At 47.5% G+C, this 20,932-nt stretch overlaps 1 protein-coding gene across 1 annotated transcript; it reads left to right on the forward strand.

Moving 5' to 3' along the window:
- Window positions 1-280: 280 nt before the first annotated feature.
- Window positions 281-20,906, forward strand: VPS26B (VPS26 retromer complex component B). The gene is made up of 6 exons (XM_063092861.1): window positions 281-586; window positions 8,785-8,941; window positions 13,568-13,732; window positions 16,245-16,420; window positions 18,110-18,252; window positions 18,601-20,906. Exons 1-6 carry the CDS (start codon window positions 364-366, stop codon window positions 18,745-18,747), a joined length of 1,011 nt encoding a protein of 336 aa, XP_062948931.1. The 5' UTR covers window positions 281-363; the 3' UTR covers window positions 18,748-20,906.
- The last annotated feature ends 26 nt before the right edge of the window (window positions 20,907-20,932 follow it).

The raw sequence follows: 20,932 nt of genomic DNA on the forward strand, positions 1-20,932 counted from the left end.
GCGCGGGAGGGAGGCCTGACGGCTGCGGGGTGCTCGCGCTGGACCCCACGCCGTGGGCGCAGGCCACGCACGGACGGCCCGGCGCGGCCGCCATCCCCAGCCCGCTCACAGGCGCCAGCTGCTCGGGACCGGCGAGGCGCGGTGCGGCGCTGCGCCGTGCGGGGCTGCTCGGGGCGCCGCCGCCGCAGTCGCCCGCCCCCGCGGCCCTGCCCCTCCCCTGCGCAGCGGGCAGCCGCTGGTCGCCCCTCGGCCGCGGAGCCAGGGCGCTGCAGCCGGGCCCCCCGGCCCGCCTTCCCTCGGGGCGGCCGGCGCCCCGGAGCACGGGAGCGGTCCTCGCCGAGGCCGGCGCGGCGCGGCGGTGAGATGAGCTTCTTCGGCTTCGGGCAGAGCGTGGAGGTGGAGATCCTGCTGAACGATGCGGAGAGTCGCAAGCGGGCCGAGCACAAGACGGAGGACGGGAAGAAGGAGAAGTATTTCCTCTTCTACGACGGCGAGACCGTGTCCGGGAAGGTGAGCCTCGCGCTCAAGAACCCCAACAAGCGGCTGGAGCACCAGGGCATCAAGATCGAGTTCATCGGGCAGATCGGTGAGTCGGCCCTGCCCGCCCGCCGCGCCGGGCGCCGGGTGGGGGCGCACGGGGGGAGGCTCGGCGCGGCCTTCTCGCCGCTTGTCACTGTGCTCCGAGGCCCGGTCCGGCCGCAAGCCCGTGGGCGCCCGCCCGGTCTGGCCGTCTTCCCGGCCAGGCGTGGCAGCGCACTGCCGGGGAGGGCGGGAGGGAGAGCCCGCGGGCCCGCGTGCGGTGGGCGCCGGGCCCTCGGGCACCCGGGGTCTCTCCAGCACTCTCTCAGCTGGGCTTCTTGGCCCAGGGTTGCGGAAGGAAATGCTCCGGCCACAGCTCGCAGGTGGGTTAGTCAGCGGGGAGACCGCGCTGCCAGTGCTGGCTTTCCCATCGACCGGCCCTCGACAGCTGTCAGACCCAGAGTGGAGCTGCGCCTCCCCGCTGCCCTTGGCTGCGCCCTCATCCGCCCCCCTTTTCTTTAGATGTGTGTGGGAGAGAGGGCTCCCCAGTAATCCCTCATCTCACCTCAGCCTGAACTACCGACCTTTCTTTGTACATGTTTTGAGAAAGAAGACCTGTAATCTTCAGCCTGTATCTCTTAGACTTCATTGGAATGCTAGTTTTCAGTCGCCTAATTTTCTCCTTAAAGACAAAGAAATGGGGTTTCTAAAACCACAGTGAAATGGTCAAAATGTTCTCAGTGCTGTAACTTTCTCCAAACATGATTGTTAATCATTAGAACTAGACATTTAAAGGCAGTAACAATAAAGATTTGGGGAGCCGCCAGTGAATTGGGCGGCTCTTAGAATTGGGTTGTCTCCAATTCTAAGACTATTTGGAGTCTTCTGTGTTATTAAAACGCTCAGGTACTTTTAAAAATCATTTTTGTCATTAGGTCAGCAGTAGATTCAGGTAAATACCCTATGGCTGCGCATATTTCTGACAGAGGACATAGCCTATACCACGCACTGCAAGTTTAAGGCTGTTTTTAGAGCCTTCCTTGGGAAAATGTGTTAAACGCTCATATCCTGAGAGTTTGGCAAAAAATTTGTTCTCTCCCTTTTACAGAGGCAAGAAATACTGAGACACAGGTAGGAGGAACCCCGGAAAAAGGAGTCTTGGTGGCCTGGGCCTGCAGTTCTCTGCCTCAGGCATTTTGACTCTAGTATTTAAGGAAATAAAATCAAGTTGAAAACTGGCTGAACCTTTTTCTTGTTATTTTAAAGCCAGAATATGAGAGCCCTGTTACCATACCAGAAAAGGGGCTGAAGAGTGAGTTTCACGCCTTCTTTTCTGTTTCTGGCATGGATGGCAGGGTAGACAGCCGTATTTCTCAGCAGCAGTGCTGGTGACATTTGGGGCCATTGTTATCTAGGACTTTAGCAGCATCCCTGGCCTCTACCAAGCAGATGCCAGTAGCATCCCCCACTGGTACCACAAAAATGTCTTGAGATATTGCCATATGTCCCCTGGAGATAAAATCACCCCTGATAAAGAACCACAGTGTAGAAAGGATGAATCCGAAGTACTTTATGCTAAGTATAATATATGAAATAGCTTGAAAAAAATATGAAATAGTCAAGAAATCTTTGCCTACTGATAATTGGTATTTTTAAGTAGTACTTTTAAAGGTATTGCGTTGCTTTTTTGGCTCCATAATGCCTGTGTAGACAGACGTGTATTCTGTGTCTATGCCTTGCCAGTATGTGTAAGATGACCCAGAGTGCGCCCTGCCTCAGACAATATGAAATGAGCTGTTGTAGGAAGAACTGTGTCAAGGCCTCTCTCTCTGGTCTAAATGAAAGGTAGTCGAGGCTGCTTGCTGCACCTACCCTGCCTGGCTTCTTGTCTAACTTTTTAATCTCAGAACCTTTCATTGCTTCCACTGATAACTCTTCCTGCGCCCCTGGGCACTCTGGGCTGAGCTGACCATAAGATTTTGGGGAAGTTACGTCCCTCTCTGGGCTTCAGCTCTCTCAGTTGTAAAGCAAAGATAATTAATCACCTGGTGAGAATGTTGGGCATGTCAGGGGATCATGTTTCATCCCCTTATAGAGCATTCCTTTATAAAAATTATAGTAGTCGATATAGTGACGTTTCCATTTCACAGATTCAGTTATTCACTGGTTTACTGCTCTTCCCTACACTTCTTATTACCCCTCCCCCATAAGATTGCTGCGGTGTGTCTGCGGTGTGTACTTACAGGGAGTGCATATTTTAGCCCTTTGCCTTACAGCTCTTGCTTTAGCCATGTGGGCCAGTGGTGCTGTGTATGGAGTCAATCCCAGATGCATGCTAAATTGTATATAGTTCACTCTCAATTATTCATGGTTACACAAGGAAATAATGATAAAATAATACAGGGTGATAGACAATATGTTTCTTATTGTTTGGCTTTGGAATGTATTTTTTGATTAAGAACAAGGCATTAGAGTAGGAGTTTGTGTCCTAAGATACACGCATTGATAGTGAAGATGTACCATCCGATTTGTTGGCACAGAGCGACTTTTCTAAGGCTCTTTTATTCCTCCTATTCTGTCCTTCTGATTTCCCCAGAGAAGCTGGGCATGAAGTATTTGTGTCATACACATAAGACCGTGATAAGGATTGACCTCAGGGCACCAGAGCGAGGCTAGTGAGTAACTTTGCTGAAGTTGCGGTCTTGTGGTTTTCTCCTTCGTTAAATTCTTTGACTATGTATGAGGTGGGTGGAACGTTGGTCAGGTTCTGAGGTCTGGTTGTATGGGTAATGTTGATGAGTAAGAAAGTTGATATCCTTGAGCTCTGTCCCCCTTTCTTATTGATTTTTGACAGGTTTTTGGGGCATGCAGGAGGAGAAGTAACTTTTTTTCCCTGTCCCTTCCCACTCTGTGACTTGCTATGGCAGTCTTATCTGCACCTGTGACTTCAGTGTCATCTCATATTCTGGTGACCCCCAAACTATATCTTTGTCCTGACCTAAACTCTCTTCTGAGTTTCACAGCTGTCTTTCCAGCTGCCTTTCCATCTGACTATCCACCTGGATACCCCACAGGTGCCTCAGGGATGCATCCCCCTTTCCCTGCTCCAGCCCCAGCCCTGCTACTTCTCTTGTTTTCCCCACTTTGGCTGATGTCACCTGGGTCTATTCGGCCTAGAAATCTTGAAGTCATCTTAGGCACCCCCTCCCATACATCCAATTGGCTTCTAAATTGTGGTCCTCTCCAACAGCTCTGTGATGTGTCTTAAATCTGTGCCTCCTCTCTATTCTCAATGCTACTGCCTTTACTAGTTCTGTTTATTTCTGCTGGTAGGAGCTGCCTAACTGGTCTTCCTGCCTTTGTTTTCCTCTCCTTTCAGGTCATCAGTTCTAACATAGTCCCCTCCTTAAAATTCTTCTTAGCGACTGCCTATTGGTTAAAAGGGGAAAGTATATCCAAATCTTTCCTGAGCTGGCCCCTGCCTCTCTCCCCAGCCTCATCTCTCTGTAACCCTTCACCCTCTCCACTTGTAGCTTCCTTAAATTATCCTAGAATCCTTCTAGAATCTTCGTATCTTCCCTTTGTACAGTAACAACTTTCCACAAGGAATGACCTTCTACCCAAGCTCTTACTTGTTCTTCAAAGACCAGCAAATAACACATCCAAGGGAATGAAATGCTTAAGACTGGCTTCAGCACTTCCTCCATTGATCTTCCAGGGGCCTCATTGATACCTTTTTTCAAGCAAGATATGATAAGGTTGTCACTTTTTTTTTTAAATTTGTCTGTCATTCTCACTAAATTCTGAGCCCCTGAAAGCCAGGGACCGCCTTCACTTCGTCCTTAGTTTAGTGGCTAAGTTCTAGGCTCAGCAGCTAGCACATAGAAGGTGCTCTGTAAACATTTGTTGATGGGATACATTGGTCAGATGTAAGAATTCGCCGAAACTATACTCTGGATTTTTTTTTCTTATCTCTTCCTAGATAGACCAGAGTTATTTTAACCAAAGGGAGATTTGCTTTGCTGGTTACCGTTGAGAGGTTGGGCTTCGTGCTCTTGCTTGTGGAGGAGGTGTTGATGAGTTAGGTGCAGAACTTAATCAAGGCCACTGAGAATTCAGTGGCTCACCAACTGGCGCACACCCACTGGAGCAGCAGCCTCACGCAGGGTGAGCTGGGATAAGGAAGCGTTGAAGCTGACATCAGGTCACCTGTTTTTGCATCTCTCTTTCATCACAGTCTCCTAGGTCAAGTTGAGACTGACTTCTACCTGTGCGTATGAGAATAAGAGTCATCAGACCTGTGGTCCACTTGGTCCTGTACCACCTGCTCCGATGCTGTGGTTTGAATGTTGCCCTGGGAGTGTAATAAGGTCTTATTTACTCACTCACGGTGTGGATGTTTCCTGGTATCCTCCATAAGTTTTTGAGCCTCATTGAGATCCTCCTCATACCCAGCATACTTTTTGCGATGGCTCAGTCTGTATTCTAACACTGCCAACAAACATGTGTTGAAGGCATCTCCTGGGTCAGACACATGGGACAGGAAGGTCTAGGACCTGCTCACCCCAGCAGCTGGTGGGCCCACATTTTTAGAAAGATGCAGTGGTATATCAGGAGCAGTGAGGGAAGAAATGTAATTGTTAAAAGAAGAGACTATTTTTTAGCTGGAAACCTTTGGGGAACACTGGTGGTAGATACAAGATGGGCCTGGGCAACCTTGGAGACTAATGGCGTTAAGGAAACCAAGCCTAATTAGAAGGTCATATTTGCGGAGGAGGGCAGACAAGAGCATCCCTGTGCTCCAAAGCCAATATACATTGTCTGGATTTTTTTTAAGTTTTAATGAACCCATCAGTACCAATCAAACCCATACTTTTAAAAACTCTATAGGCTTTCTGTATTTTAATTCATTAACCCTTGAAATACTAGGTAAAAGGCACATTAAGATAAAACGGATTGATTCTGGCCTACTTAATAAGTCACGAGCAGAGTTTGGAGCAGACCTGTGCCAGGCTGGGTGTGAGCAGCCAGAGGTGTTACTGCTCCCACAGGCTTACGAGGAGGTAGGAGGTGTGAGTGGGGTGTGGTGAGCACAGGTCTTGATCAGAGTCCATCCAGCACAGTGGAGGCTCTCTGGAGGGCTTTTGCCCTCAATGATTTCTGTTGCTTCCATAACCGGCGTGAAGCCTGAACTAAACATGGTCCTGGCCCAGCAGTGAATTTCAGGGCCTTGGGCACAGGGTGATCTATGATGCAAAGCTGGCTCAATTTCCTTCCAAAGTGGCAAATTCACTCCTCAGCTGTTGGTGGCAAATTTCACCATGAAAACATTCTGAGTGCAAAAGTTGTTTCCTCCTATTGGACTGAGAAGGAAACTGAAGACAGGGAAATAACCTTGACAAAACATTCAGCCAGTTCCAGTTCTAGCCTGAAATGCCTGGTCTCTGACGGCCTTAGTGGTTGGGAAGAATTACGGATGACTTGTAGTTGCTTCTTTGGGATAGAATAGAGGTAGTTTGGAAGTCTCTGTAGGGCTCAAACTTCTTGTGAGAACAGCCTTGGATTTTCTGTTTTAATTTATGCAAAAGGAAACCAAGCTTTCTTGCAAATAGCAAAGTATGGCTATTTTTGCCCCTTTGCCTCACAGTGTTTGCAGAAGCTTTGCAAATGGCTTATGAATCATAAATTTAAGAGGCTAGTCCAGCCCCATTCAGACCACATGCTGGTCACTCTTCCATGACATTTGATGTAGGAGCTGATATTAACATGTGTCCAGGAAGAAAAGCATCAGGGAGAACGTGATGCTATGCAAAGAAGGATGTCTCCTGCCCAGGTCCCTGCTGGGCAGGCAGAACCTTCTGCGCCGTTGCTAGGATCCGTGCATACTGGCAGCCAAGTGCTCTCTGAGCCTTTTCTGTTTTGTTTATTTCTTATATTGCCTTTGGGCTGTGCAATCACATTTGTGTATTTTTCTATCCTTCTCTTCCCACCTTCCTCTTGACTCTGGGATTTCCCGCTTAAAACTTCATGGACACTGGGGTCTTGCTCTGCCTGCTTCTGTCCCCTGGAACTAGAACCCAGTGCTTGGGAACTGAGGCACCAGGTGCAGCTCCCACATAGGAGCCAACCCCATCAACCCCGGGCTCATGTTGCAAGAGTAAGCAGAGGAGCCCCTGTCACAGGCTGGCACAGCTGTGTTTCTACCTGTGGTAGCACTTCCTTACTTTTATTGGAGGACACAGTTACTGGACTGCTAACTTTTCCCCCAGTTTGGAACTGTTGTCTCTCACTTGACAGCTTTGTGGATTATCCCTCACGACCCAGAATGCTGCCCACTGCTGAAACAACTTAGTATTTGGAAGAGAAGGTGGATTGTTTATAATAAGAGATTGATCAAAGGGTAACTACAGAGGAAATCAGCCACAAACCGTAACCACAGAATACATTGTAAATTCATATGGAAGTGGCCTCACTAGTGTGGAATTTATCTACTGACACCTTCACAAATTGGATAAATGTTATGACAGAGTGCACTCTGCTTCAGAATGCCCGCCTGTCTAGGAGGAAAGATTCCCAGTGGAATAGATATGTCAGACCAGTTCCTAGACCAGCAATGGAGTGGATTTTGCTCTCAGACTGAAATGCACGACCTAAAACCATTTCTCTCTTTCTGGGGATGATTTTTCCCATAGGGCGCGGCTGAACACTGTGTGGCTGTAGAGAGGCAAGAGATCTGGTTTCCAGGGCCCAAGAGGGCATTAATCCTAATCTGGACTCAGATCTTGTGCCAGCCGGGGTGGACCCTGAGCAAATGCAGCTCTCTTCTGCTGCACCTAACTATCACTCAGGTTATCCCTGAGAGAGATCAGCTCTTGTATCCTAGAGATGCCAAGGGCTGGGCCTAGTGGGTGGTTGTCCCAGAGACTCCTCCCTGTGGACCCATCTCTTTCTCCCCCAGCAGCAAACTGCAGAAGCAGCAGGCGTATCCTGCCTGCTCCTTTTCGCAGTTCATCTGCTCTACTGCAGGTCTCAGCCTAGCACAGTACATGAATCCAGAAATACCTGAGGGGTGGTTGCTTGACCTGTACTGTGGCCATGTGTCGTCACAGTCACTATTAAGTGTTCACCACTGCAGAGCCCAGTATGAAGGGGTACTAAAAAGCTGGGGATGTGGGCCTTATCTTTAAAGGGCCTTCAGTCCAAAATGGAGAAGAAAGACCACACAAAGACCATACAGCAACACTTAAATAGCAGAATGCAAACACATATAAAATAATATAGGACAAACAGGTGGCATGAACTCATCATAAAGAAATAGCAGAACTGTTTTCTGAAGAGGAGAAATTTAGAGCAGTGTTGCTCAAAGTGCCAGCACTCCTGAGGAGCTTGTGAGAAATGTAAATTCTCAGGCCCCACCCCAGACCTCTGAATCAAAAACACTAGGGGAGGGGCCCAGCAATCTGTGCCCTAACCAGCCTTCCAAGTTATTCCGATGCATGCTGAAGTTTGAGAAACACTGATTTAGGTGGAGGATTGGCCACATGCTTTCCTTTTTTAGCAGCCGCAGCCAGCAGCTGTATTTATTATTTTCTGTCTGCTAGGTACTGTTCTAAGTCCTTCACCTGCATTACCTCCTCTGCCTCTCACAAACCTTATAAAGCAGGTTGTGTTCTCATCTCCATATACCAGGTCATAGCAACAGATGCAGCCTGGGAGAAGATTTGCTCTCGTCTCAGCTCTGCAGCCAGCACTGTGATTCTATGCCAGTCATGTAACCACACTCTGCCTCAGTTTCCTTATGTGTTAAATGGGATAATAAGGCCTGTCCTAGCTATCTCACAAGATTATTATAAGGATGATATGATTAAATAACGATACATATCCTTTCAAAAGTTAAAAGGGTTAAAAAGAAAAGCCGTTTAAAGAAATGTGGTGTTTTTGATATTGGCTCCCTGGACACAGCCCTTACTAAGAGGCTTTCCTAATGTCCTGGAGCAGGATTGTATTGGGTTCTTTTTGTGCCATGGGATCTCGCAATATAAAACAGGAGAGTCTTTGGAAAGGGAGAGAGAGGGAGCCCATAGTGTGGGGAATGCAGTGACCGAGCAGGGGTCAAGGAAGAGAGGCATGTTCGAAAACAAGACTAGAAGGGGGTCTGTTTTGCGGGGAGGTTTTTCCGAAGAATGGTGCCTCCAGCCTGGAGCCCCCTCAGTATGCCCCATACAACTCAAGGCCTGACAGAAGAGGACATTGCTCTCTCTCCAGAACTCTACTATGACCGTGGGAACCACCATGAGTTTGTGTCCCTGGTGAAGGACTTGGCCCGGCCCGGAGAAATCACCCAGTCGCAGGCCTTCGACTTTGAATTTACCCACGTGGAGAAGCCGTATGAGTCCTACACAGGGCAGAATGTAAAGCTGCGGTAAGTCATGCCTGCTCCTTCCCCCCGTATCCCAGAAGTTGCCCATGTAAACAAGGACCTGAAGCTGTCCACATTTCTAAGGATCTTTATGTGAGAAGGAAAAGGATTGTGAGCAGGAAAGCCCCTGGTTTGTAGCATTTGTCAGTTTCTGTAGTGTAAATATTCCCACCATGCCCAATTCACAGCTACCCACCTGATGTTCCTGAATGCAGAGCGGGGAGAGATGGGCAGCAGCCACCTTTACACAGCATTACCATCATACACAAACACTAGATATGCAAAACCCATCGTAAAATGTAGGAAAATATTTAGGAAGAGATGAGTTTTAATAATGTATTACCTTTATTTTTAGTATCATTCCTTTAATTGTAAGTTGACATAGTTGAACTTTAAATAATTGCTATGTTTAACAACCAGTTCATACAATTCCTGAAAATTCAACAATCAACTTTCATGACAAAGTTGGCCCCAACACTCCCCTGGCTGGGCGTCAGAAGACACCGACCCTCTGTCCACCTCTGCCACACAACAACAATGTGACTTTGAGCTCTGTAAGTCAGCTTTCTCACTTAAAAAATGGGTAATAGGGCCGAGCCCGTGGCGCACTCGGGAGAGTGCAGCGCTAGGGAGTGTGGCGACGCTCCTGCCGCAGGTTCGGATCCTATATAGGAATGGCCAGTGAGCTCACTGGCTGAGTGCCGGTCACGGAAAAGACAAAAAAAAAAAAAAAAAAAAATGGGTAATATATTTGATTCTAATTCTAGATCTGTCCTGTCCATCTTTTAGGAGTGATAAGAAAATAAAATGTAACACAGTGTGACACATTCTTAAACAATCAGTGAATATATTATAAGTACATGGGATTGTTTTTACTGTTCCAGTCTTGAAAACTCTGAGGATAGTCACTGATGCCAGGGCTTCTGGGGTGAAAAAAAAATCCATACAAGCTATAGATTGTTAGGTGTAACCCCAAGATTATGTGATGACACTGGGATAAATCAAACTCTTCTGTCACTTTGGACACCTGATTCCAGCTCTCAGTACTATCTCAAAAGATCAGCTCATTTTATCACCCGAAGGCCTCGGTTTAAGATGGTGCAGGCTAGTGCAAGACCTCTACCTCCCCTTCTTTCTCCTGGCCTCCCCTCTTCCACCTGAAGAGTGTTTGTAGGCTATTCTTTTTAAGTCTTTGCAGAGAAGTCTAAGCACTGATATTGTCCCCAGTAAAGACAGTGTTTCATAATTGCACCCAGAGAAGGCAGCAACAGTGAGGATTATCTAGTTGTCACTTAAACTTGGCTCTGAACTTGGCTCTGAGATTTATTATTTAATCTTTTTTTTTTTTTTTTTGCAGTGGATTTGTCTTGTGTTTCTGTGTCAGAAAGAAAGGTACTGAAAGCAACATGGTAGTATTTCAGAAATTTAGCATAGAATTACCGTATGATTCAGCAATCCTCCTTCTGGTTATATATCCAAAAGAATTTGAAACAGGGTCTCAAACATTTGTACACCCACATTCATAGCAGCATTATTCAGAATAAGCAAAAGGTGGAAGCAACCCAACTGTCCATCAGTGGATGAATGGATGAGCAAAATATGGTGTGCATACATAGTGGACTATTACGCAGCCTTAAAAAGCAACAATGTGGATGAGCCTTAAGGACATTATGATGAGTGAAATAAGCCAGTCACAAAAGGAGAATGATTCCACTTTTATGAGATCTTTAGAACAGTCAAATTCATAGAGACAGAAGTAGAATGGTGGTTGCTAGAAGCTAGGGGTAGGGAAATGGGGATTTGATGTTTAATGGGGACAGAGCTTTGGTTTGAGAAGATGGAAAAGTTCTGGGGATGGATAGTGGTGACGGTTGCACAACAGTGTGAATGTACTCAGTGCCATTGAATTATGCACTTAAAAATGGTTAAAATGGTAAATTTTATGTTATGTGTATTTTACCACAATAAAAGAAAAGAGGGCTGGTCAGTTAGCTCAGTTGGTTAGACTGTGGCCTTATTAACACCAAGGTTTGGAACCCCATACCAGCCAGCCAGCAAAAAATAAAAAAAGAAAAGAAAGAAAAAGATATTACTATCCAAATTAGATGAAGACTTTAAGGATTCATGTTGAGGAAGAGAGGAGGTAAAGATGGGAAAATCAGTTGAGGACAGTTTATAGAAGATGTAAATTCCAGATTAAGAGCTTGTATCTTATTGCACAAGCAGAGGGAAAACATGGAAAGATTGTCTCGAACTCTTTTTCCTTTGTTTTTAGGGAGGGGACTGGGTCTATTGGGAGATTGAAGTTAATATGTAGCATTTTATGGATGGGAAGAGTGTGGGAGACAACTGTCAGAGGGCTATCATGAGGTCCTGAGTTTACGATGGTAGACACAGCAGTGGAGATGGGGACAGGGATGTCAGGAGGAAGAAGTGATTTGGCGATAAGATGGTTCATCCAATCGTAGAGAGAAGTTTGAAGTACTGGCAAAATATAGATGTCTAAAAGCTCACCAGATAATTGAAATGCAAGCCTGGCGCTGAGGATAGATGAGAAACTTAGGAATGCAGTCGGGAATCATCTGCAGAGAGGTGACAGCTGATACATGTTTCAAGGAGGGGAGAGAAGGGCCAGGACCTATGGTGGGGAGGGGTAATACCACCTGTTGAATCGTGGGACTAGTGATTCAAGGAGGAGGCAATACAGAAGAAAGCCCACTAGATTTGCCAACTAGGAAGCCACGTGTTACCTTCAGGGGAGCAGTTTCTGTTGGGTGATGGAGACAGAAGCCAGGGGCTGGGAGGAGTGGCTGGTGAAGAAGCCGCAGCAGTCAGCACAGGACCTGTCTTATGACAGCTGTCTCTGAAGAAAGAAAGGGGAATGCGTGTAGGTCAGTAGTGGAAGGCCTGGAGAGGGTTTTTGGGATTTGATGAGTTTGGCACTTTTTACAAGCTCAAAGAAGCCTTTAGCTGGAGAAAGATTGAATATCTTGGGGAAATTGGAAAAGTAGAAGGAGCAAGATGCAGGACCAAGGCTCCCATATTAGAATCACTGGGGGAAGCTTTTAAAACCTTGATGCCTGTGTCCCTTTCCAGGGCAGTTAAATATCAGATGTGCCTAGGCCTCGGGATTTTTAAAACCTCTTGTCTAGGTGATTCTAATGTGCATCCAGGTTGAGAGTCCTGTCAGATGGAGGAGAGGGAGAAGTCTTGAGAGAGAGGTGCTGCTGCAAGGAGGGGCGAAGATGCAGACATGTGGTTAGGCCTAAGTAAGAAACAACATGAAGCAGAGAAGGGAGAGAATCCTGAGTCTTGACTTGGAAGGCCTTCATCCTCTTAGTAGAGCAAGAAGCAATGTCTTCCACAGACAGGGGTGGGAGGTTTGGGCATCTGACCAATTAGAAAAGGAGTAGAGACAGATGTCCTGGGCAGTGTGATCGACATTACTGAGATGTGTGAAAAGGATTGCCAAGGAGCAGTCATCTGCTATGCAGAGGATAGTAGCATAAATGTGTAGTTGATCTGGTTCGCACATCTTTACATAACTTTCTCTAGTAATGCTTAACAGGTGGTGGGGATTACCTAAGTTTTATGTAGAAGAAAATATAATTAGCAGAGTGTTTTCTCTCTCATGGGGTATTAGCCCAGTGTTAAGTCAAGGGGACAGGGATACTTGGAAAGGCAGCGCTAAACGTTGTGTCTGTCTTCTTTCTAACTTGTCCTCCACCACAGCAGTCCCCTCCCCAGGGATTCTAGGTTCAGCAAGAGACTTTGTTGTTCAGACAGACCAGGTTCTCTCTGCCTGTGTTGCTTTACCTGTAAGGTTTGCTCTTCCAGGAATGCCCTTTCTCTCTCCACAGCACTGAATTGCGGTGTCTGAATTAGCAGTTTCCCAATGTTCTGATTTTCTGTTTCTTTGCCCATCTTCCCTAGTGGACTGTGAGCTTCCCATGAGTCTGTGTCTCATTCATCTTGTGCTTAGCACAGGGCATAGCTCAGTAAATGTACTGAATGAATAGCTGACTTAATTTCTCCGTTCCCTATTCCTCTCTTTTAACCATGAGGGATATGAAAAATGTTTATTGGTTGGGTGTTATTAAATGAACAGGCATGCAAATATAAGAGTATGAGACAGATCCCTGTGCCCCAAAGCCAGGGGTTAGTTGAAGAAATAAAACCTGTACACAGGGCTGGGTGATTAGCTCAGTTGGTTAGAGCATGGTGCTGGTAACACCAAGGCCCAGGGTTTGATCCCTGTACTGGGCAGCCACCAAGAAAAACAAAAAACTGTACACAAATAGATAAAGGCCTAAGAGTAATGTGCTATTGGTGTATAGAGTAGAAAAATCACTTTTTCTTAGAGCAGAGTTCTTAACCCAGGGACACAGGTCCAAAAAGGGATTTGAGGGAAGGGTCTTTCAACTCCCTATAACTGCAGTTACAAAATTTTATATATAGGTGCATGTGTACATTTTTTTCTGGGAGGAGGGTCTGTAAATTCTCAGAGGGATACAGAAGACCAGAAGGTTGAGAACCACTTAGGGGGTTCTTTCACATGGGCTGATGTGGTGCCTGTGTCCTAGCAGCTCCATCCGGGCGTGTCCATTCATGGCAGCTCCATCTCCACAGCTATTTCCTCCGAGCCACCGTCAGCCGCCGCCTCAGTGATGTTGTCAAGGAGATGGATGTTGTAGTTCACACACTCAGCACATACCCGGAGCTGAACTCTTCCATCAAGATGGAGGTTGGGATCGAGGACTGTCTGCACATTGAGTTTGAGTATAATAAATCCAAGTAAGTGTCCTGGGCCACAGGGTCATGGAATAATTATTCAGAGGGGTTGAGTTAGGGGCAAACGATGGAGCCCCATGACTCGATGGCTGCATGGTGACATGCTGTGGGAGGAAGGCCACAGAATAATACAGTGTTAGGCTAGCTACAGGCAGATTGACTAGGAAATAAAAGCTTCACTTTACTTAAACTAAACTATATTAAGTTAAGATCATCGCAGTTAAGTTAAACATCCTGTGATGCCTTTCAAAGCCTAGCTAAATTGACTTTAAGTTATTTGTTTTAGATTCTAGGTATAGCTGTTACCTTCTACTGATGAGGCTAATCTCAATACCATTCCATTATCATTTGTGTACTCCATGTGTGTTTTTAGAAATAAAGTGAGGAAACCAAACACTGGCCATAGTTTACTGCTTCCTCCCTGGACTACCTGGTGCATTTTATAAAGGTCATAAAATAACTTTATTTTAACTGGCAAGTTGGGAACTGTGTATGTTTTAAAGTGTTTGCTGTTAGAACATCAAAATATTTAACTGCTTGTAAATCACAAAACTTGACAACAGTCTCACAGTTTCAAAAGCATCTTTCTTTTGAATATAATAGATTTCTAAAAATGTTTGGCCATCAACTATGTAAAATTAAAAAGGAGTATTCTATTCACAGAGAGCTTAAAAAAATCACAAGGTCTCTGACTAGGCTTCTGCTGTGATGCCCCAGGCCCACTGTCATCCAGAGGCTGGGGGAGTGGGAGCCCAACCACATGGCTTACCTCTGAAGGGGATGGGAAAAGAATTTTCTTAAACCAAGAGCATTTGGTTCCTGGAACAGGGGTGAAAGAAAGTTGTATTTTTTTCCCCTGCCACCTGGCATGGAACCCTGTAAAATGACCGGGTGTGACCCAGAGCCTTAGGCTTGCCAAGCCCGGCCCCATCTGGAACATAGGGCAGGAGAGCTGGCAGCGAGGCTGTGTGGGGCCTGGCTGGGAACAGGCTTCTTCCTCTTTCTCCTCAGAGTCTCGGGCTCTGTGTGGTCCTGCCCAGAAATGAGCCACCCAGAGTGCCTGCCCACCATTGCCCCAGCCACCTGGTGAAGGCAGCTGCTGTAAGGCTCAAGATAGCCATTTGCCAGCAGTTTACACAAGACCAAATTTGGTGTGGGAAAGGTACTTCAGAGAATCAGGGACTAGATGCTTCTGGACTGTTCCTCTCCTCACAAAACAGGATGCACTGTGTGAGAGTGCATGATTTATGTGTCATAGAAAGAACCTGGGATATGGAATAAGGTCCTACTCTGCCACTAAGAAGTCAGTCTAAAGTTACAGTACTAGCATTTTTGTATCTTGGTTTCTCATCTGAAGAATGAGGGGCTTGGACCAGGTCCATGGGTTTCAAACAAAGTGTGAGGTAAGGAGGAGCCAGGGGCCCAGGGCCCCTAGGCCCTTCACCTTCCTTTAATCCAAGAGTAGCTTTTTTGTGTCTCTTACATAGGTGTGCTGTGTAAGACTTCATTTAGAATAAAGGAATGTTCAATGTACAAAAGTCTGCAAACCGCTAGAATGTATGATCTCTTGCACCCCTGTGAAATGCTAAAGTGGTCTCTTGCTGCTTTGGCAAGTGTGCTGAGGTACCCACTCAGAGCATCTGTAGTCTTCCCAGCAGACTGTCAGCGGAAAGGTAGTGTGAAATACGCGGAGCACGCATGCCTGGGCACTAGGATCCTGGGTTCCCCTCCTGTCTCTGCTCCCTACTCACATCCTGCTCAAATGATCTGTTCTCTTCCAACTTCCTTTTCTCCACCTGTAATATAAGGAGGCTACATTCTGAAGTTCCTGCCAGCATTTGTGTCCCATGAATCTGAATGTAGGTTTAAAGATGTTGCTATCTTTCTGCCATATCTGGTACAGGGTTGTGCACATACAGATCACCACTACTGTAGACTGACCGAGAGAAACAGTTCTGAGAGTGTTATGCAGCATGGCCAACTCTCTAACAGCCCGTAGCACAAGCCCTGCAAGTGGAGCCCAGTGCAGGCCCTGACACAGAGGGCGATGGCTTTTATTGCTGTCCTGCTCCTGTCTGGCCTGTTTGGCCCTGAGCAGGCTGAACTGTTGCTGTGAGCCATCCAGGCCCAGTTCCCAAAAGATATCATGTGGAGATCAGAAAGGAAGGGAAACCTGGTCCCTGCATTTGTGGGACAGTCCTCTCAGATATTAAAATATCTGATAACACACATGTAAGTAGAAAAGTTACCCAAAGGAGCTATGTGCTGCAGAGACAGAGCACATGAGCAAACATGACTGGGTGCATTACCTTGTAGGAGAGATGTCCTTCGAGTTGGATGTGAAAGTGTGGAAGGGACAGAAGTCACAGCAGTGCGGGGGTGGTGTGGAAGAAGGGTGAGTGCTGCAACAGGACCTCCAGCTAGCAGGCCTGGTTACGGCAGCGCACCCTCCACTGAAAGAAAAACGGGCCACCACTGCGCCAGCCTCTTGCTTCCCTTACCCTCTCTTCCCCAGATACCACTTGAAAGACGTCATTGTGGGGAAGATATACTTCCTGTTGGTAAGAATCAAGATCAAGCACATGGAGATTGATATCATCAAGCGGGAAACAACAGGCACAGGCCCCAACGTGTACCATGAGAACGACACGATAGCCAAGTACGAGATCATGGACGGGGCACCAGTGCGAGGTGAGCCTCCTGGCCCAGGCCCTCAGCCCACTCCTCTCTCCTCTCAGGCCCTCCCCAGGACTTTGGAGGGCTCGAGGAGATACACTGCTAGAGTAAGATGCCCTGCTCACCTGTGATGTCCTAATCTCTGACTGTGCGCTGTGGGTGCCGACAGGGAGGAGAAGGAAGGTGTGGAGCTTCAGGCTGCAGCCCATCTTCACCTGGAAGAGTTCTACTTTGACATCGTTTCTATACTGGGCTGGTAATTGAGATTTAGTCTCAAGAGTTATGCTTGTTAAAAAACAAAACAAAAAAATGTTTGAAAGCACTGGTTTAGCAGATGCAGCTTGAACATTCTACTCTTTTCTCCTACTGACATTCTGACATTCTTTGCTGCTTGGAAGCAAGAGATTCATGTGTAGTAGTAATTTCTGTTACTTAGTTCTAGCTCTGGTAAAATGATTTGTTCTCCAAATTCATCCACCGAGTGTGAGAGCCCTACTAAATACTCTGTCCACCACTGCCAGACAGCACTGGGAATAGATGGAAATGGTCCTCCCCCACCCTCAGCGCCACAGAGCTGCCAGAGCTGCCATTAGGTCTGGGATGAGCAGAGTTGAAAGCACTTTGTTATTTAAAAAGTCTAATCACTGGGGAGTAGCGACCATTTACATTCTTCATTGGCTCTGTAGTGACTGATGATGAAGGGTGTCTCTTCATTTGGAAGTGCTTGGTGCCTCCAAGGTTTCATTCAGTTTATTCCCATGTGGAAGGAGGAATGCTGCAGATTTAGCAGCCCTCAAGCCTGGGGACACAGCAACTTGTTGGGTGTCACCATGCCAGGCCCATGGGGGGGTTGGACTGAACTCTCCTTTTTGATGTCCCTTTTTTCACCAGCAGTGTAGGCAGAACCAGCTGTCACTCTTCCTGTGCAAATGAAATGGGGCACCAAGAAACAGAACAAAACTGTAGATAATTAGAAGATCAATTATATTTAGCTTTTAGATGACATTGTAGGTTTGGCCTTTCTCAGTAGAATTACTGCCCTAATTTTGTTCCAGTTTTATTAGGAAAGGCACGATGTTAGAGCTGGGAAGGGCCAAAATATTACAAAGTCTGATTCTCTTAATTTTCCACATGAGAAAATTAAGATCCAGAGAAAGCAACAGACTTACTCAGAAGTTATACCACTGGTTAATGGAGAACAGGGGCAGAGTAAGGATTTTCTGTTTTCCAGACTGCTACACCACCCTGCCAAGCCACATTAGAGTAGGGATGTATTTGGGGGGCCTGCGCTAATTAGGGTGGAGGGAGGTGGCATCACAATTGCTGGGTGACATGGTGAGTTAGCTGCGGTGTGACAGCTGCCTCTTGAAAACCCAGTAAGTAGACACATGGCATGTGATCAAAAGATGCTTAACAATAATGTCACAGTGCGGTCCACATGCAGCTGCCCTCACTGCTCTGGGTGTCACAGAGGTAAGAGGGCATTCAGAAGCTGCAGCGAGAGCTGGAATGGAATTGGAGAGTTACATTTCTGCTTCAGCAAATGCTGGCAGCAGAGTGCAGCTTCCCAAATGATAGAAGCATATATCTCAGCGTTCTGTGCCATGCGCATGTGCCCTCTCACCTATGTGGTCAGAGAATGACTACTGTAAGGCACAGTGGGTCACTTTGCCCCATTCTGTCATCCTGCCTTGCCCCTCACAGGAGAGTCCATCCCGATCCGGCTCTTCCTGGCGGGGTACGAGCTCACACCCACTATGCGGGACATCAACAAGAAGTTCTCAGTGCGCTATTACCTCAACCTGGTGCTGATCGACGAGGAGGAGCGGCGCTACTTCAAGCAGCAGGTGAGGTGCAGCCTCCTCCAGGCCCATGGCTGCCCCAGAGACAGAACAGCAAGGCCCTCATTCCTGCAGGAGGGCCTGGTACAAGGGAGGGAGCTTCTAAGTCCCTATGCCAAGAGGTGGAGACATTGGTTACCTAGAGTCCCACGGAGAGAACGAGAGCTCCCACTTGGTACCTAGCATCAGCCTTCTCAGTTAGGCCTAACTTCTCCAGCCCTGGGGGCAGAGAGGGATTGGCAGCTGCAGCTGTGGGTGAGAGATAAGCAGAGGAGGTTCTTGTCCAAGATTCCCTGGGACAAAAGTTGGGAGCCTGCTCTCAGGCATCATGTTGCCCCTCTCCCAATTCTACAGGAGGTGGTGTTATGGCGGAAGGGTGACATCGTACGGAAGAGCATGTCCCACCAGGCAGCCATCGCCTCACAGCGCTTCGAGGGCACAACCTCCCTGGGTGAGGTGCGGACCCCTAGCCAACTGTCTGACAGCAACAGCAGGCAGTAGGCCCCTGCGGCCAAGAAGCTGCCGGGCTTCTGCCCAGCACCCCACCTACCAGACACCAGCGGCTGGGGAGGTGGGACGCTGTGAGGCTCAGCTGGCCCATTATTTGCAACCTAAAAACAAATCATGTTTTTGACTTAAATTCTTTTCTCTGAAGAACGTGAGGGGCATGGGTTGGGAGGCAGTCTCCCTGGGATTCTGCAGCTGATGTAGGGATAGGGAGAGGCAGTGTCCTGGAAGCCTCTGTCTCTGAGGAAGAGGAGCCTTCTGTTGAGGCCTTCCTCGGGGTCTGCCTTGTGTCATGGGAGAGTAGATAGCATGCATCCTGGGCTCCTGCTCTCTGAGCTTCCCCATACAGGATCTGAGCATGTCCCTGGGATTCTGAGCTGCCAACACAGCCCTGGGTAGTCACGTCTCATACTCCCCTGTACTGTCCCCAAGGTAGCGGCAGGAGTTGGGCCTGCCCCATCCTAAATGGCAGGGGGAGACTCAAGAGCAGGAAGTTACTTGTTTGAGAGTCTTTGATGTGGTGCTTTGAAGTTTCCACAAGCCTCCTTCTATCTGGCCTCTCCCTGCTGGGACCCAGGCACCTCCCTTCTCCATCTTCTTTGCATCATCAGCAACATTCTGGAACAGAAGCCTGTGGAAGGGCCTCGGGTGGACTGTCCCCTCCTCCGTGAGAAGTATCTGGGCCCCGAGAAGCCCGGGCTCAGTGTCTTGCGTGGACGGCAGCAGTGTTGCTCCCAGGAGGGTGAGCCAGGCCCACCAAGGAGGAAGGAACAATGCGCAGCACCTGTCTGCCCTCACCACGTGGCTTCACTTGGCAGCCCGAGGTCCAGGTTGTTCTAGGGTGTTGCTCTGTGTGCCCCAACAAGCCCTAAACAAGAGGGTCTGTCTCCTTTTAAGAAGGGTCCTGGGAAAGGGCCTTGATCCCTTTGCTTCCCTAAAAGTGGAACCTCACCACAACTTGTCCTCTATTTAATTTCTGGGAATTGGGGCTTGGTTTCACACACTTGGAAATGCCCCCAGCCCTTCACCCCTCTACCTGCAAGGTCAGGGAGGGAGATGAGGGCCTCAGCAGAAGACTCTGCCACCACAATTTCAGAATAATTCTGCTTGCCAAATTACATCTGCATCGTCACCAGTTGACTGATCCAGATTTAGGACTATTGGTATTTTTTGTTTAAAAACAAATATACAAAACCACATGGATATTCTTGTTATGCTAGAGAAGAGGGCAGTTCCCCCTCTGTTGCTGTGTGCTCGGCCTATAGTAGTAAAGGTGTTTACTGTCCTTTTCCACCTCATCTGGAAATGACCAGGAGTTCCTTTCCTATTAGCCTCTTTTCCCTTTATAAGAAGACCAAACAGACCCCACTCCCATCATGTTTCCGTTAGTGAGGAAAATGGGGACTCCTTTTTTCCTCAGAAATCAGTGCAATCTTGGGCCTTTAATTGGGCAGCGCTCACTGATTGGAGTTGAGACTGGAGGGAAAGGCATTTGGGGTGACACGAGAGGCTGACTTGGGGCAGCAGAACCAAGGAAGGTAAGGTGGTTTCCCGCATGCCAGGCCCAAGTTCAGGTGCGACATACAATCCCCTGGGAACAGGATCCTCCGTCCAGCTGCCCTTGGATTATCAAGATTGGGGCTTAAGTGTATAAGGAGGCAGGTTCTGTGCTCCTTACCCTTTTTTAGAGCATGAGATTAGCCTCCTGTGTGCCTCCTTTTAATAGCTGGTATCCTAACTAGAAAGCATTTGTCGACTCCTCTGCCTCCCAATTGACAACACAAATTCATTTTCCAACTTTCTTCCTAACATCTTAAACTTTTCTTCCGGGAGAATTAGTAGATAGAGTTTGCTTTGATTCTCTCAGGAGCTGTGCACAAGCCAGGTGTTCTGTTTTCTCTTATTCTTCCCCCATTCTCTACTTCTCTGTCCAACTGTGAAAGTGAGGGGAGGTTCCTGTCCCCCTCCTGTAAGGTCCTCGTACCTGAGAGTGCATAGGTACTAAACCAAGCAGTGCAAATTGTAATTAAGCAGCTGCAGTGTTTACATGTTTCTTAATGTGTTGTCTTTTCAATGGCTGTATTTTAAAAGAACACTTGTTTTAATGATTAAAGGAAGCCCCTGTGGCTTTGGAGGCATTGTGCCCATGGGTCCACCAGCCTCTGTGGTCTATTCCATT

This window comes from Cynocephalus volans, chromosome 4 (genome assembly GCF_027409185.1).
Source record: "Cynocephalus volans isolate mCynVol1 chromosome 4, mCynVol1.pri, whole genome shotgun sequence".
Lineage (NCBI taxonomy): Eukaryota > Metazoa > Chordata > Mammalia > Dermoptera > Cynocephalidae > Cynocephalus > Cynocephalus volans.

Bases quoted from the DNA above. Each gene is read 5' to 3' on its own strand.
- VPS26B (XM_063092861.1), top strand. From the start codon at position 364: ATGAGCTTCTTCGGCTTCGGGCAGAGCGTGGAGGTGGAGATCCTGCTG. The intron at 13,733-16,244 runs GTAAGTGTCCTG...TCTCTTCCCCAG, and splicing joins TTTGAGTATAATAAATCCAA to ATACCACTTGAAAGACGTCA. The intron at 16,421-18,109 runs GTGAGCCTCCTG...TGCCCCTCACAG, and splicing joins GGACGGGGCACCAGTGCGAG to GAGAGTCCATCCCGATCCGG.